The 17,288-nt window shown below is 49.3% G+C and overlaps 1 protein-coding gene across 1 annotated transcript in view; it reads left to right on the top strand.

Moving 5' to 3' along the window:
- Positions 1 to 17,288, top strand: part of LOC144151073 (long-chain-fatty-acid--CoA ligase 4-like) — a 110,545-nt gene that overhangs the window by 61,493 nt on the left and 31,764 nt on the right. Inside the window, exon 11 of the mRNA XM_077682294.1 lies at positions 16,935 to 17,074. Within this exon, the coding sequence (XP_077538420.1) occupies positions 16,935 to 17,074 (140 nt within the window). The remainder of the gene's footprint in view (positions 1 to 16,934; positions 17,075 to 17,288) is intronic.

Here is a 17,288-nt window from a genome sequence, read left to right as displayed (position 1 = left end):
TCACAAGGATCATGACTCCGGCCTCTAAATGGGTCATACAGTCAAAATACAAGTGTGTTTTATTCGAAAGACTTGGTGTTTTATAGTGATGCTTTATTCATTTATTATAAAGCGATGCTTTATTCACTGAGAAATTAATGCGTTTAATTTAAAATTCTGATTCTCCCGCCAAATCCTGCGTTTCGTGACGTATGTTATGACGTAACAAGGACAGGTCTTCACGCGTACGTTAGTGCGCTGTTTACTCTGCAGCGTACTGCGGAACGCCTTTTTTACCGTGAATCCTCCAAGATGGCGCCACCATACTGCGCAGGGTCGCTGTCTGCCAGTGTCGCTGTCTGCCAGTGTCGCGTGAGACAACCCAAAAGCGCCGCACTGCAGCTTTAACAGGCATAGTACGCGCTGGTACTTCTATGTTTACGTGTACGTTCATAACTTCCATTGTTTGCCCAACCATTCTTACTGCTATAAAATGAACGTGCAATACATTGAAGCGCAAGTAGCTCGTTCTGCAAGCTTATAAGGTCTCCCTAACTTGCGTTTGCTTTTGCCTGCCTCAGCCAATCGCACAGCTGTGCATATGACGTCATATGTCCTAGTGCGGGTAATGAGCTAGTGAGTCCCATGGCCCTTCCCTTCTTTCCCAATTATGTAGCTTATTTGAGCGAAGTTTACGTTAAAAGTGACTCTAACGAGGCAATCATTCGAATGAACCAAACTTGTGTTTTGTCTGGCTGGCCCCTGTTGCGACCGGGCGGGGGCACCCGATCCGAGCTCAGTGGCCTCCGACATACGAGTGGTAGCGTGTATGATGCGAGCGGCCAGCCGCTGTTGCAGCCGTGAAGAAGTCCAGAAGCCGTAGGCTAACGTAACTGTTTACTTCATTGCGAGAGGTGAGCCGAAGCCAAAGAACAATGCCCCGACGGGCGAGGTTACAATACAGGACTCGAGCAGAGCGACAACATCGATTCGCTGCTCTAACAGGAATGAGTTACAACGCTTGGGCAGCCCTATTTATACCCAAAAGCGATAACGGTCAAACGCAAACAAGCTGGAACACGCACAAACGTCACAGACACACGCAACACTCTTTCCTGAGTTCGTAAGCTGTTCATAGCCTCGGCGCGCGTTGAGTACGAGAGAGGGGAGAGAGGAGGACTCCGTTGCGATCGCCGGGGCCTCTGTGTCCTTGAAGAGCGTGGAGACGAGCCTCGCAGGCAACCGCCGAAGTTTTGAAATGCGCTGAGAGCGAAGCGTCTGACGCGGCTTGTCGCAACTTGCCACCGACATGGTTGCGCCTGTTTTCGAAGGAGCACGAGTGGCTTCGCCGCACAGCCGAGGAGTGATGCGGGACAGTACGGCGGCGCTGGCCGATTCGTAACAGCTTCTCCGCCGGGGGTCCGAGATCCCGATGGATAAGGGTCTTCAACCGTTGTCCGAAGGGATGCTGTCGAAGTGAAGTGCTCGGCAGACGCTCGACTCCAGGCCTGGGCTGTACGACACTGTGCTGGAGCTTCACCGCGCCGGTCACGGGACGAGTAGTGGCTCCCCAAGAACATCTCTGGCTTGGTCAGGCAAGCAACAGAACAACACAGGAAGACAGAACCGCATCGCCAGCAAGTGCGAAGACAAATCCACACTGAAGCTGTACCAGGCTTTTAGTTGCGATAAAATACGCTAATAACTAACTACTCTAGTTATATTTTTGCCCAACAGTACTTTAGACAAGTGACAAACTTGAAAGGTGACATTTCGCGTGATTGGAAATGTCCCACACACACAAAAAAAAACGTAATCGTAAAGGGCGAAACCTCCTCCAGGAAAAACAATGAAATTGAGAAAGTCAGGCGTCTACAAGCGACTTCTCGCGCTGAGAGCTGCGATTCGAGCTCTCATCATTGCTCCGAGCTTTCCCCAATTTGTAACGCACTTTAGGTGCACCCGTTCTCTGAAAGCGACTGCTGCGACCGCGTGAAATGACACCGGTCGTCTTGTTCGACAAAGGTCGAGCGCGCGGAGGAGCGAACGAGGTTTTCCAACGTTCAAACGAGAGGCGCGCACTCCTTTTTGGAGGCGGCGTTCCCCTGGCGCGATGCGAGCCCACGGCTTTGCCCCTTGGCATGCCCGCACTGAAACACGCGCCAGAAGTACGCGCGGAAGTTTTCCCTCTATCCTTCTTGCTCGCCTTTTCACGAACGCGTTCGGCAAGCAAACGCCGGAATGCGTCGTTCTCTCCTCTAGGCCGGTCGGTTTTCGACTTTGGCTCAGCCACAGGCGACACCGGAACCTCAACTAGCTCAGCCGATGTTGGCCTATCATCGGGAGCATCAGCTGGGAGTGACAAGGGCACTACGTGCTCATTAGACACCTTGTAGTTCCCAACAGTGACTACCTCGTCGTCCCTCGCGCCTTCAGCGACAGCCTCGGCACGCGAAGACCGAAGCGTGTTCCCGTTCTCCTTCCTCACTGCTAGAACTACACTACAACCAGCATAGGCGTGCGCAGAGTTCTCGATTTGGGGGGGGCAAAGTCTTATCACGGCGCTCCGCCCCCCCCCCTTTCCCTACAGCAACTCCACACCTCTTCCCAGTGAAGGCCTAACGGTCCGAACGCAGTGCAAAGAGGGATAGTTATAAAATTTTGATTTCAATACGATGGAATTGTAACACACACGAAATATTTCTGAGCAGAAACTTTTACTTTCATGTGTTACATCGGCACGGTATGGGGCAAATTTGGCGCCCCCCTTCAGATGATTAGGGGGGGCGGCCGCCCCCCCTGCCCCCCCTGTGCGCACGCCTATGACAACCAGTCTGCTCCGTCTCAAAAGACGGCTCAGTTGCGCGCATCATCGGAGTCTCTACGAGCTCGGCTGGCCGTTGCTCGAGGTCAGTTACCTGAGCTGGTGGCGGGACGGAATCGGCTTGCTCAGTGGCGAGATCGTCAGGACTCCCAACTGAACCGTGCAAAGCGTTCGCTGCCTCGGCTGCAGGCTTTGCCACAACGTCGGTCTCTTCTGAACTGCCGCCGTCCGAAGAAACAACCTCCGTTTCAGCGGACTCGTGTTGTCTTTCGGTAGCCCCATGGTTTACGCACTCCAGCGAAACCTCGCTATCTCGCGAAATGTTCATGATCAGACCGGTAGCCATTTCCATGGCCTCCCGCGAATTTGAACCGTCCGAACACTCCGCCGAGATCTCCAAATTTCAAACGCTGACACATTATCGCACTCAGTGGACACGCACTGCCCTCTGCCGCCTCTGCCGACAGTCCGAGCTAATGCGCCGTCGCGCCGTCGTTATCTCTCTCAGCAACCTTGACGTGCTGCTGGGGCGCAACCGTCGCCTCCGACTCGCGCTCCCGAGCGTCTGCTACTAGCAGCGCTGGCACTGTGCTTTCCCCGACAACGAGGTCTTTTTCGAGCAACAATTCAAACTCAGGCTTCGCTTCTTCCTGCTCGAGTTGAATTTTGTGCTCTAGGTGCTTGTTCTCCCGTTGGAGTCTCTCTCCCTCGAACTCCCTTCTTTCCTGTTCAAAGCGCTCGATATCGAGGGCGTACCATCCCATCTTTTCCTCGTGTTCTCGTAAAAATTTCTCATGTTCTCGCTTCCGTTCCTCGCGTGCCTGTTTCCGTCTCTCGAGCTCCTCACGCTTGCGCTCAGCCTCTGCCTCTGCAGCCTGACGCTTAGCGGTCTCCCTGTCATTGATCAGCTCAATGCAATCTGACAGCTCATCATCGTCAGCCCCAACAGCGAGTATAGCCTGTATCAGCTCTGGCTTTCTCAGCGCGTCCGTAACATCCAAGCGCAACTCTTTTGCAAGCTCCAACAACTGCGGTTTTTTCAACGCTTTCAAATTCATGGCCGGTCTAGAGTACTGCTTTCCCACTGCTCCAAAAATGTTTTGCGCGAATAACCCACGCGACAAAAACACACGCCCTACCAGCTATCCTCAGAAGCCTGGTAAACTCAGTGAAGAAAAGTCTCGCACTCACCCTTGACCGCCGTGAATTCTGCGAAGTCCAAAGCCGCCTTGACGTCCGTGGTGTTGGGTCTCGCACCGCTGGCTTCAGGTGTTACGAAGTTGCCATCCGACCGCTGCCAACCAGTTGTTGCGACCGTGAAGGCCGACTGCAGCCGGGAAGATGCCCAGAGCTGATAGGCCAACGTAACTGTTTACTTCATAGCGAGAGGTGAGCCGAAGCCAAAGAAATGTGCCCCGACGGGCGAGGTTACAATACAGGACTCGAGCAGAGCGACAACATCGATTCGCTGCTCTAACAGGAATGAGTTACAACGCTTGGGCAGCTCTATTTATACACGGTTTCGCCAGCGCTCGCCGCTCTCTGGCAACATTGTGCGTTCACCGGAAACGTGCCCTAGAAAGCTTCCTGTTTACATTGTTTTACCGTGGTTTCAGCCTGCGTTGGCGGCGGCAGCTGCTTGTGTTTCGATAATTTCGGCAGATAAAATTATTCCGATGAAGCGCTCGCGACTCAGACACTGCTGTGTTGTGCCGGGATGCAGTCTGCGTTCCGGAACAAATTTGCTATCGGAAGTCAGAACGTTATGTTTCCCGAGAGATCAAGGCAGAAGCAGCGCCTGGCTTGCAGCTATCAAGAGGAAAAACTTGGCTCCCACAAAGAGCGCGCAGATTTGTTCTGTTCACTTCATCAAAGGGAAGTAAAGCCCAACGTGTGCTTCAATTGCACAGAGGCGATGCTCAGACGTTAGTCTAAGGTCCCCAATTACAAGGATCACGTCGGACGCCTTCGTGTTCCACCCATAACAGTAACCGAGGTGACGATTTAGTTGGACAGCAAAGCTGCATGCTACGCCGAAAATACACTGTAAAGGTGTTTCTTGTAGTTAGAGTCTTAATTACCAGGGATGTGTACTGTTTGAAGCAACACTCGGGACACCAAAGTAGCCGCGCTCCGCATGAATCGCCGCACAGCGTACGTCGCGTTGCCCACGTTTTGTTGCTAATTACAGTGGCGCCGTTACATTTGCTTTTTATGAGAGCGACGCTTGCGACTGGGTTTTCATCGGTGCGAGCAACTCACTCGTAGTTTGTCGTGTTGCCGCCAATGGAAATCGTCGCACCCCAGCTAATTTACCTTTCCGTGTGAGCGCGGACTACATGTAGGCGGGTTAACTTGAAAGTTTGATTCATGAATAGTGTACTAGTCAGTAAACCATAGTTGTTCTCGTGACTCAGCCGCACCTGACGTCATCACATAATGAGTACGTTTTGTTATCTCAGTCACACTGAACACCTTATATCGCGACCGATTCCGATCGGCGCCGATCTATATTAAAACTGCCCGTTGTGACACAAGCGCAGTAGAAAGCTATTTATCGTAATGTGTGCCAAACGTTTGAGTGTGTCAACTAGCCCGCTTTATGCAGCCTAAAATACGTGTGATGAAGCGTAGGTTCCGTTTATGTGAAGTGGCGTACCGTACACACCCCTTCTTATGTGAAAAAGTGGTGTTCATTATTACGACGTTGTTAATAGTGTTGTCACAGTAGTAGTCATGTAGTCGCTGCACATCGCTGTAAACACATCTTAAAGGGAAGCTGAAGCGCTTTCCAAAAAATTTGAGTTAGATTAACAGTTATATAGTTTCTTGCGCGCTGATTCCGAATATCACATTGAAATTTATCGTACATGAGTCCAAGTGGCATTTATCTTGCAAAAAGAGCGGCCCCGTTTGAAAGACGCGCGCTTTTCGTCTTTTGGCGCCCCTGATTGGTTGCGCCCGTCATGACGTCAAAGGAGGACACCCTTCGACCGCGCGGGTTGTCGGAAGCATTGCGAACGATCGCACGGTTGCCTTTGCGGCAATTTAGCTTGCAGTTTAATTTTCGCACATGACTGGAAGTTTGTTTTATAATTTCCCGTGCTGTTGGTTCAATTATCTTGGAGCTTAAATTTGCTTTACACGACAGAGAACCCCAAAGCAGTGACTGTGACGTCGACTAGTGGGTTCCATCAAAATATTTTTGAATTAGGCAACCAGCATAGGGGGATTTTATACCTTATGTTAATATTAGGTACTGCCTTAACTGTTTCTTATTATACACAAAACCATTTATGCCGAAGATTAATGGGCGTTTTATAAACAATCTACCAGCGAAAAGCACGTACGTGCACTGCGCGAAAAAATAGCGTTCATGCGCTGTAAACGTATATGCGAGACACATCTTGCCGGTACACGCATAAACCAACAAGCAGACTCTGCTTCCGCATTTCCTTTGTTCGTTGTCGCCCACCCCAACCCCGTTACTCATCCCCGTACACAGATCCACACGCGCGCGCAATTTCGGCAGCGGCGCTACGGCGCCTCCGCGATTGCTAGCTGCACTTCGATGAGTGGCGTCTTACTGCTTCACATGCATTTATTCTGAAAACACTGCAGCACAATAGTGCCTGCTCAGCATTATTGGCTGTAGTAGGGCTTGATTTTCGCTTGTGCGTTGCGCATTCTGCTACAATATTACGGCCACCTCGTTATAATTAACAGACCAGTCGGACAAGGCAGTTACGTTGTAGTTACGTTACTTTAGGTAACAATCACCAAACGTTTGTGATAATGAATCGTTGGCCTGTTTCAGCATTTCTAGATTTAAGCATTTACCGCGCTAGTCGGACAGAGGCCGTATATTTACTCTTCACTCCTATTTTTTTTAGCATCATCATTATATATATCACCGACTATCACTGGAGCACACTTGAGGTTTAGTGAAAACAAGTGCTTTTCAGGTTATAATATGCAGCCACACGGAATCTTGGACAAAAAATGAGGCCCCCGCAGTCAACACAAATTATGGCACGATGGTGGTTCGGAGTGGTGTTTTTTTTTAATTCCAGACAAACATCACCTTATCGTGACATGTATACTTGCAAAATAAGTAATCTGGTTGTCTTGGTTCTTTTACTTTTTAGGAATACTGTTTACCTCTTAGCCGGGAGAGAACTTCTATCAGGATTGGCCCCTTGTTTTAGTTTCGCCAAAAAATTGCCTTTTTGAACACTGTCCTGAGCCCATAGAGAAAGAAAACCGACGCGTTTAATGAAACAAGTATTTCCTGAACAAATGTGACTTGGTTTCTGGAATGGAACAAAACATCCCCGGCCAAAGTACAGCAGTATTTCCCATCCTTCCTAAATCTAGAATCTAATGTGAACATTCACGTCCGTCACATCAAAAAAAAAAAAAAAAAAAAAACCGCATTGGAGCGGTTTACAAAGTATTTAACGTAGTGTTGTATATTCTCTGTCATCAAGCACGGCCACCTCGGCTGTCGCTTCCGTATGTTATCAAGCATCCCGGCGTGGCATTATTCTGCTTAAGAATACGGCATGATAACGTATGCCTCGTTTGGCGTTCGTGCATACTTTTTGAACACGAAAATTGTACAAGTGAGTGCTATCAACCACAACAACAACAAGTATCATTCACAAGGAAACACGGCGAAAAGAGCATAGCCGAGGCGGCCGATCCGGCCGGAAGTCCAGGTATGACGTTTTTCAGCCGGTTTTCGCCCGCGCTCTTGGGTCTTCCGGCATCGCGCGGCGAGATGGGGGCGGGGCATCGGGCCACTTTTGTTTGCTCATTGCGCCGCTTCTATTGCATGTATTGCGAAAATATTTCGTACACATGAACTATTCAATGTGTACTTGCTGCTAGTCAACTTTTCTTTTAATTCTAAAACCGCTTCACCTTCCCTTTAAGGAATGTGCCAGAAATAATGCAGCAACAAACTCAAACACACAGGCAAACACCGCCGGGACGGCCGCGACCATTAGAAACCATTACCGGAAGTGCCGCACCGGAAGTCTTCTGGGGCGAACCGTTCGGCGCATTCATGTTTGCTTACAAACAGCGAAACCGTCTATACCCAAAAGCGATAACGGTCAAACGCAAACAAGCTGGAACACGCACAAACGTCACAGACACACGCAACACTCTTTCCAGAGTTCGTAAGCCGTTCATAGCCTCGGCGCGCGTTGAGTCCGAGAAAGGGGAGAGAGGAGGACTCCGTTGCGATCGCCGGGGCCTCTGTGTCCTGGAAGAGCGTGGAGACGAGCCTCGCAAGCAACCGCCGAAGTTTTGAAATGCGCTGAGAGCGAAGCGTCTGACGCGGCTTGTCGCAACTTACCACCGACATGGTTGCGCCTGTTTTCGAAGGAGCACGAGTGGCTTCGCCGCACAGCCGAGGAGTGATGCGGGACAGTACGGCGGCGCTGGCCGATTCGTAACACCCCCTTAAAGGGACACTAAAGTGAATTTGTCAAGCTCCCGTTTTTGCTTGCACTGCGTAGACTGGCTCAAATTAACACACTTTTCATCGTTTATCCGGTTGATAAGTCGGTAATTATTTTATAAAGCCCGAAAAAAGAACAACTACCATGCGCGGTCTGCGGCGGCCGCACCAACTAAAGGCTGTGACGTCGGGAGGAGGGGCACCATGATTGGACGATGTCCAAGATTAGCATTCAAACAAGGTTCGGTTTCGGTTCTGTAAAGCAACATGCTTGACATCCGACGTTGTCGTTGCATGGTCATTCTCGATATCTCAGTAATCGCCATACCGCGCTTCTGCCGTGTTGTCGGCTGTAAAATGCCTAAGATAAGCCTCCCAGGACGGCTTGGAATCGTAGCAATCACTAGCCGAGGCTTACGCAGTGGATGAACACCATCCGCGTCACCGCAGACGCTCAAATGCCATGCGCTTTCCCCCCATATTTGGAGCTTACCTCACTCATGCCTGTATCGTAAAAAGAGTGTTCGCACCAGGCCAAGGGTCTGCTTATTCTACCCTGTGCCCACTGCCCGCAAGTAGTCGGTGCTTATGGCAACAGCACGCCAACGAGAACTCGCTAGCGCGTCAGTGTAAGTCTGCGCGCGTTCTGGGAACTCGCTCGTGGAGCAGTGAACGTTACGGCCCAAAAATGATGAACTCAGTATAGAAAACATCGGCCGAAAACGAAAAAAATCAACTTACAAAAAAAAACGAATCTACCCTGGGGGATTCAAACTTGCGACTTGCAAAATAACAAATGCAGCGCTTCAAACCACTCGGCCACAAGCTTTTTTTTTTCTTTTCTTTATTACCGTTTGTCTCAAACGAAAAACTAGGTTACAGTGATTTTATAACATTCGCCACCTTTGCGATAAACACAAGTTTAAAATCTCTTCAGTTGAACAAGGTCATCAAGCATTGGTAACCATTCAGGTGGTTCGCTTAGCACTTTGTGTACCTCACGTATGTTGACCATACTCTCAATGAAATACTCTCTGGCGGGCCCCGCATTGGGATCGGTATGCCTGTCAGCCGTCCTTGTGCGCCACAAGCTGTGCATGCTGATCAACATAAACATGTCGAATGGCACGCCCCCTGTATCCCACACAGACAGAAAACGGATCCCGAAAGGGTTTATGGGCAGGTCCTTTTTAACAGTGCGCTGTAGGATGTCCCAGTGAAATCTCGCGTCTGAGCAGTCTAAGGTGAAAAAACCAGCGAAATAGACGGAAGACGTAGAAGAGACGAGACAACACACACGCTGGACTAGCAACTGAAAATTTAATTGAAAAACAGAAACAACCAGAGAACGACCAAGCCTACGCATGCGCAACAAGTACGCACGTTCTGATAAAACGCTATCGAAATACACTTTTTTCCGCTCAGCTTTGTAGGAACGCGATCTCTTTATCGCTGAGGGAGATGGAAGAAACACTCACGCAATTTCCTTCTTCCTGTTGGCTGATGTAGAGCGATTCAATTATTTCCCTCTCTGTTTTAGTCCTGCCTCTTCCCAGAATCGTCACTTTTTCAAACAAAGCCTCACATTTGCCCTGACGTTTGCACTGACGACAGTGATAAGAAAGATGACCGGCTCCTTGCCCTCTGATCAACGCGCAGTGCTCTCGTAACCGGTCGTTGATGCATCGACCTGTTTGGCCTATATATACCTTACCACACGTCAACGGAATGTTGTAAATGACTCTTTCGTCACACTTTACGAATTGCTTTTCATGCTTCGTTTTACACGCACCTCTCTTTTTTCCCGCGTTTTCAATGCGCGTGCACAACCCAGACAGCTTACATGGCGCGGAAAACACTAATCGCACACCATGCCGCGAAGCAATTTTCTTTAAGTTGTGTGACACTTTATGAAGGTAAGGCATCACTTGAAATTTTCTTTTTTCTTTGTTTTCATCAGGCCTTTGTTCACTTTTCTGTTGCCTTTTAAGCTTAACATGGAGGCACTCAGCGACTGCCGTAAGCACTGTGCTGGGAAACCCCGCTGCATTTAGCCTCTGAGCCTGACAGTCCAGGCTTTCCTGGATTGCGTGGACACAGCTTTTTTGGAGTGCACTGCGGAAACATAATGTGGCTATGCCTCTTTTTACCCTCAGCGATAAAGAGATCGCGTTCCTACAAAGCTGAGCGGAAAAAAGTGTATTTCGATAGCGTTTTATCAGAACGTGCGTACTTGTTGCGCATGCGTAGGCTTGGTCGTTCTCTGGTTGTTTCTGTTTTTCAATTAAATTTTCAGTTGCTAGTCCAGCGTGTGTGTTGTCTCGTCTCTTCTACGTCTTCCGTCTATTTCGCTGGTTTTTTCACCTTCAAAATGTACCAACTGGCCCAGCAAGCTGCACTTCTTGAGCAGTCTAGAAAAATGTGGTCAATAGTTTCAGGCTTTAAGCATATGCGACAGTTAATGTTCCAATGTATGTTTAATCCTTTCTCGTGGAGCCATGGCTTTACAGGAAGCGTGCCACTGTGGAGCTGAAAAAAGAAACTTTTAACGGAGGCGTGCACGGACATTCTCTTTACCCTACCGAGCACGTCACCTTCCCTTCCCACTGCATACGTAGACCTGTATAGGGTAATGGCTAACATAACATCAATGAGGTCCTTATATAACTTTTTGCGTGGTACGTTGCTCAAGTACTCAATCGAAAATCTCACTCTCAATAATTTGAACGCCCATACAACTTCGCGCATGAAACCACATAGACTAGTTCGTCTACCCCCAAAAGAGGACACAACAAACTCAGGTATGTGATCACGAAGGCGCACTTGAATGACAGTACGTAGAAAGGGATTATTCTGATCCCTTAAGAAACAAAACCTGGACACAATCTGCTTCAGAAACAAGTGGCAGAGCCCCAAGCCTCCTTTTCGAACCGCGCGGAACAGGTTCGAGCGGCTGGTCCGCTCCCAAGTCGATCCCCAAATAAAAACCGCAAACACTCTGTGTAGCTTCTGAACAGAAACTCTCGTCATGGACAGCACCTGAGGGACATAGAACACTTTGGCTACACGAAATAAGTTGCACACAGTAGCTCGTGCAAACATCGACAAATCCTTCCCACCCCACCGGGTTGTCTGAACTCTTGCGCGTTCTGTTTCCAGCGTCCAAAATTCGGTAGGCTGCCTGTAGTTATTGAGTGGTACGCCCAAGTATTTGGCCGGAGTTAACGTCCACTGCATATTTCCAAAAACCTCAGGCGTGTCTTCCCACTCCCCGTGCCAGAAACCTAGTGACTTTTTCCAGCTTATAGCACTACCCGTATGTTTACAAAACTTTCCAGCTTCTTTTACTGCCTCTCGAACACTTTCTTTGTCGCTGCAGACTATGGCTATATCATCCGCATATGCCAATACTTTTACTTCGCTCTCAAAGAACTTATAACCACTTATTTTTCCACTGTTCTTAATCTTTAAACAAAACGGTTCCAAGTAGATGGCAAACAACAGAGCACTCAAAGGGCAGCCTTGCTTAACCGACGATAGAAGCTGAATACCTGGCGTAACTTGCTTATTCACAATAAGACTAGCGAAGCAATCCCGATAACACATTTTCACCCCATCCAGTATCGCAGCACCCACATTCACGTACTCCAAAATACAAAACAAAATTTCATGTGCAACACGGTCATTTTTCAAGATCGAGTTGAAGTATTGCCACATGTCCATTATCCGCATCGCAACACTCTAAGATGTTTCTCATTGTATGTATATTAGTGAATATTGTTCTTCGTTTAATTCCGCAGGTTTGGTGCGGGCCAACAATGATATTCGTTACTGTTTGCAATCGTTTAGCCAACACCTTCATGTATATTTTATAATCAACATTTGTGAGACTAATTGGGCGGTAAGAAGTTACAGAGAGTAATTGAACAGAATCGCTAACGCTGTCTCCCTTGGAAATATAAGGTATATAATGTATAACCAGTTCACATTTTTATTTGGTTTTAGCATTTCAAGGAGCTTAGGTGACTATTTGCTGTATAGCGCTCGTGCAGTAAGCGTCCCCAAAACTTCCACAATATCTCACGTCTAGCAATTGCATTTCTTAGACGGAAAAGCGTTCGCAGATGTGTGGTCGTGCTGCTGACCGCTGTGCTTGTTCTCCCAGCGCAAAAAAGTGCTTCCTGCTCCCTAGTTTCACGCTGTACTGTAAAAGTATCACTTGATTCTATTTCCTTAGTACCTATGGTGACTCCGCTGACTCTTCTCCCTCCTTCAAGTAGCCTTAGATTTTCCTACTAGCGTACCAGTCAGCGGAGCGTCGCATGTGCGCTTGTTCAGCGCTTGTGTGGAGCGACCTGGACTTCGAGCTGGATATAGTGTACAAACTAACAAAATAGAGAAAGGCACATTCTTCCATTCACAAACGTGTCATGGCTTAGTTTCAACTGAGCGAACGAATTGCGATAACTCGTCGGCGGCCGGCAGACTAAACGCTGGGCCGACTGACTCTCTCCGAAGGTCGTCGGCGAGCCGTGCAGTAGCACAGTCAAGCCTAGTCCTTTACTCCTGACGTCACACGAAAACGCCGCAAAAAAGGGCGAGGATGCAGAGAGGAGGGCAGCATTTTTGAATTAATTTTTCTATTAAATAAATTCCCGTAAACGCACTCAGAGTGGTCGAAACATGGTCTATGACTCTGGACTACAATTTGCGCTAGTAATCCTGCAATGTTTACACATCACTTCAGTGTCTCTTTAATAGGGAATAGTAGCGAATAGTCTAGTTTGTTGTTTCACCCAAGGAATAGCCCCGCTCGTCATTCAGTTTCTCGCGTTAGTGAGGAGCGGCGGGACCGGCGACTCCTTTTGAAGACGATAGTCTTTCTTGGGTACTTAAAAAATTTTGTTCTGTCTGTCTGTCCCTGGGTTCAGCCACCCGGCCAAAGAATGCAGCTGACTTTATCTCAAGAATTTTGTATTTATGAGCATAAAATGTTTACGCGAGAGCGCACACCATCGTATAAGTAATTAAAGGCGGATAATGATAAGTCTTACGGACAGACAACGCCAGCGAAATGAACCATGATGATTTGCCTCTATATAGGCAAATAAGTGTAGGCCTACATCTTTAGCAAAACGGGTATATTGCTTCATGAATAACAATATAGGTCAGCTCCAGAGTAGCAAGTTAACGAAGCTTGCAATATATGCTAGAGAATTTTCGTCGAAAATCGTAGATTTAGTGTACTCCAAATGCAAAATAATTATCAAAGAATCCGAAAACATGCAGAGACCCATAGTTCTTCAAACTGTCGTCTATAGACTCTTGCCATATTTTCCTGAAAACAAATCGCCAAGAAAGATGAAGTGTATGGGCCGGTGCGACGTCCCTTGTGTTTGGGAGAAACTGCTATCATACCGCTTCGTGAAACTGCACTTAAGGTGTATACCTATGTGTGTTTCAAGATACTTGCTACGAGAATGCCGCACATGTTTTACAAAATGATGGCTCCCTCAGGCTTACTTCTCGTTCCCTTATTCCTTGCGTTTATTCCAATATAAGCGACAACTCGAGATAAGTTATAAAGTATTTGAGCTTTAATTGCGCCACAGGTGTGAGGAATCAAAACACCATGTATTCCGTGAAGCAAAACTTTATTCAGCGAGCTTTGGCTGTTTCAAGCTCTTGCTGGGCGAGAGCAACCGCTGCCCTAATTTGGCCAAGCATTGCATGACGCTGCGGTCGCCGCACATAAAGGTGGCAGTGGCAGTGGCCACTTTTGTAGGGGGCATGCGGGCGTCGCGGAACGCTACGCGAGTTCGCGCTGGAAATCTCCGCAAACGCACTGGCTCGAGTGTGAGGTTGTATTTGTTGAGCCAAAAAACGATTAACCGCTCATTGTGGGTGCATAGCGCAATCATGAACCGATCGGTTTTACACTAGGGGCTTTGCATGATGACTGGGCATTTTTTTCCCGAGCAGTGCAGCCGTTAACCTTGCGACACAAGAGTTCTTTGGCGCCTTGCCGACACTGCTGATTCTATGGAACGAGTGTCGGTGTTTGCGCACCATCTCGTCCACGCCATTGACCAATGTCCAGGAACAAAATTCAATGGCCCTACCAGGCATTTGAACCGTTCGTCTAAAGTCGGATGGGGCGAATCGAGCATGACCGGCTCGAGAAAATCACCGGGGAAACACCAGCTTGCGGTGACCCGCCATGTTGATAGCTTACTCGCGCTGAGTCGCCGCCGCTCGGCGACGCCTCCGCTCGCCACTTCGCTATAAGCGGGTCAAGCTCTTCGTGCTCTTCGATTAATGCGGCCTAAAATGCATGCATTTGGAATGGAACCAGAAGAAATTTTGAATAAAGCGTTATTTCGAGCAAAGCGAGTTCGTTATAACGAGGGATTGCTGTATATAGGCTGCCTAAGGTGCTTTAATTAAACTAACCTTTACAAGCGAGATAAAATCTTTTGCTCCTTCATTTGTGTCTGAGAGCTATAGCCGCCGCCAGCACACACGGTACTTTCTCGTTGGCTCACCGCAACATCGTCATCCGTACTTTTTACCTGTGTTCTCAGCATTCGTTGCGCTCTTATTAGAAGCGGCAGCGACACATTGCGGCGTCAAAGGATGTCCGGGGATTTATTAACCCGGGGAAGGACCGATCTTTTCGACGAGTTTCAAAGTATTTGGCTGAGCCCAGAGCCAGTACGACTCATGTAAATTTTCGTGGCCACATAATCTACTTGTTTTAATTGGGGATTTATGGGTTAAAGAGACTCTGCAACACTTCTGCTAAATGCTTTCACTCTTTCCTTCGCGTCTGGAAGCACTGCGAAAGCTATAGTTATCACCAGCACGGAGAGGCACTGCGTGATTTGCTCGTAGCAGCAGATCGGTTTTCGGTTTTTGCTTTGCTTTTGTGGGTCTTTTTGAAAGTGGCTACGGAATGCGTTTATCACTGCAACTGAAAGCAAGCCGGCCAATGGCCACGACACAACTGTAATGACGTAATTCGAGCGCTCGAAGAACGCCAAGAACGGGAAAGGGAGAAAAATCTTTTGAGCAAGTTTCTAAGTTACCTGATGGGCATACAGCAAAAATTACTGGCTGGGGTACTTTGTGGCCCCCTGTTTTGAGTACTGGGTATGCTTATTTACTACGTTCTGAAAGTACTAAGGATTTAGAAAAAAGGTGAAGAGGGTGTTGCAAGGTCCCTATAAAGCTACACCCCGGTGGGCTGTGGGCACGGCTGTGAGGCGAGGGTCCCGTGGCTCAAGTTTTGCTTTAGAAGTCAGTGTAACGTGGCCCTGAATTGCGTAAACAAGACATGTTTTAAGTGCGAATGCACTTTATAAGCGACCCCAAACCTTCCACCGCCGGCGGCGGCGGCGGCGGCGGCGTCCGCAGTCCTCCTCTCCCTAGCAATGGCGTGGAGCGGAGAGGAGCGTCGGTAGCAACGGCGCGGTGACGTCACTTCACCACGTGACCGCGCTCGCTCCGCCTCCTCGCCGTGGCTGCGCGGGTGCGCGCCGCTCCCCACACCGCTCCTCGCGCCGTGACGTCATGGTATGACGTCACAGCGCGCCTCCTCTCCCCAGCAGCTGCCGCGCGCCTCTCTCTCCAACGTGACGTCACACTCTCTCCTCTCCCCCTCGCTCGGCTGCAGCTGCCGTGCGCCGCTGTCCCTCTCCCCTTGCGCTCGCCTCCTCTCTCAGCCACCTGGCTCGGCGCGCTCGGCGCAGCGTACCCCCCTATATATGCAGCGATAAACTGCCAGACCTCCGTGGGTCGGCTCGCGCGCGCTCACGGGCGAATGCCAACGGATTTTAACTTTACTCCCCCTCATAGCATCACCCCGTGCATTCGCACTTAACCATGTTCACCCTCGGGGAAATGCTTGGGAGTTTTTTAAAGCAAAGCTTTACTAGTTTCGTCCAGCGGTTTCGCGTCGGATACGCAAGTTGACCTGTTGACCGGAGACACACCCCCTGCGACACACCCCTCGAAGCGCATCGCGTGATTCATCGGGCCCGCTTTCGGCGCTGCACACAAGATCCCATTTTGAGTCGTTCTGCTCAATCGTCAGCCGACCAACTCCGCCGCCTCCCACGCATGCGCCGCTGGGTCGTCTCGGGCTGCGAGACTTGTCTCGCACCCGGCAAAGAGGAACGGCGCGTTCGCCGCGTTCGGCGGGCCTCCTCCTGTGAGCGTTGCACGGTACCGAACGGCTTTGAGCCGTGGTTGGCTATACAGATACATCAAAGGTTAACCAAGCGAAACCAAGCCTCAACCAGACAAAGTCAAGCTACAGTGAACTAGAATATTCTAGTTCACTGTAGTCAAGCTTTTGCTTTGCATACCCAAGATTAGCTGAGCTAAGCCGCAGTCATCTTTTTATTTTACAGCCCAGGTGCAAGTTCGGCACGTAAAGCCACGCTTTGAATGACGCGTAGGTGAATAAAGTGAAGGAAGCGCAGAAACCACCACTTAGATAATTTCCATCTTTTTCAACACACTCACCTGTGTGACAGTTAAAACGAGGCGAAGTGTCTGCGATGCCGTCATCAATGGCAACTGCCGAGGCTTCGCTCATCCGTCACCATCTCACGCTGTTCTCTCCCCTCTCCTCTCGGTGACTTGCTGTTCCCGCAGCTCCTGCTGGACCGTATCCGCAAGGGCATCGAGGTGGTGCTAGAGTCAAAGGGGGCCCTGGCGAAGTTCCTGTTCGCTTTCGCCCAGCCTTACAAGACCTACTGGAAGAAGAGGGGCTTCGACACCCCAATCCTCAACCGGTGCGTTACTCCCGTCGACAGCCACCTTTCGCTCTAAAAGGTTAATGCTGCACTGCTAGGGCGCCTTGCCACAAATGTATTGGCGGCAAGGCGTCCGTGATAGTTGATCGATTGATTGTAACGATTGTAACACAGGCGATGAGGCGCGCCGTAGTGGAGGACTCCGGATTAATTTTGACCACCTGGAGATCTTTAACGTGCGCCGAAATCTCGT

The sequence above is a fragment of the Haemaphysalis longicornis genome, unplaced genomic scaffold (assembly GCF_048455015.1).
Source record: "Haemaphysalis longicornis isolate Haplotype H1 unplaced genomic scaffold, Haemaphysalis longicornis Haplotype H1 scaffold_1, whole genome shotgun sequence".
NCBI lineage: Eukaryota > Metazoa > Arthropoda > Arachnida > Ixodida > Ixodidae > Haemaphysalis > Haemaphysalis longicornis.
Note: the sequence above shows the minus strand (reverse complement) of the source record. Positions and strands in the feature narration are given on the sequence as shown.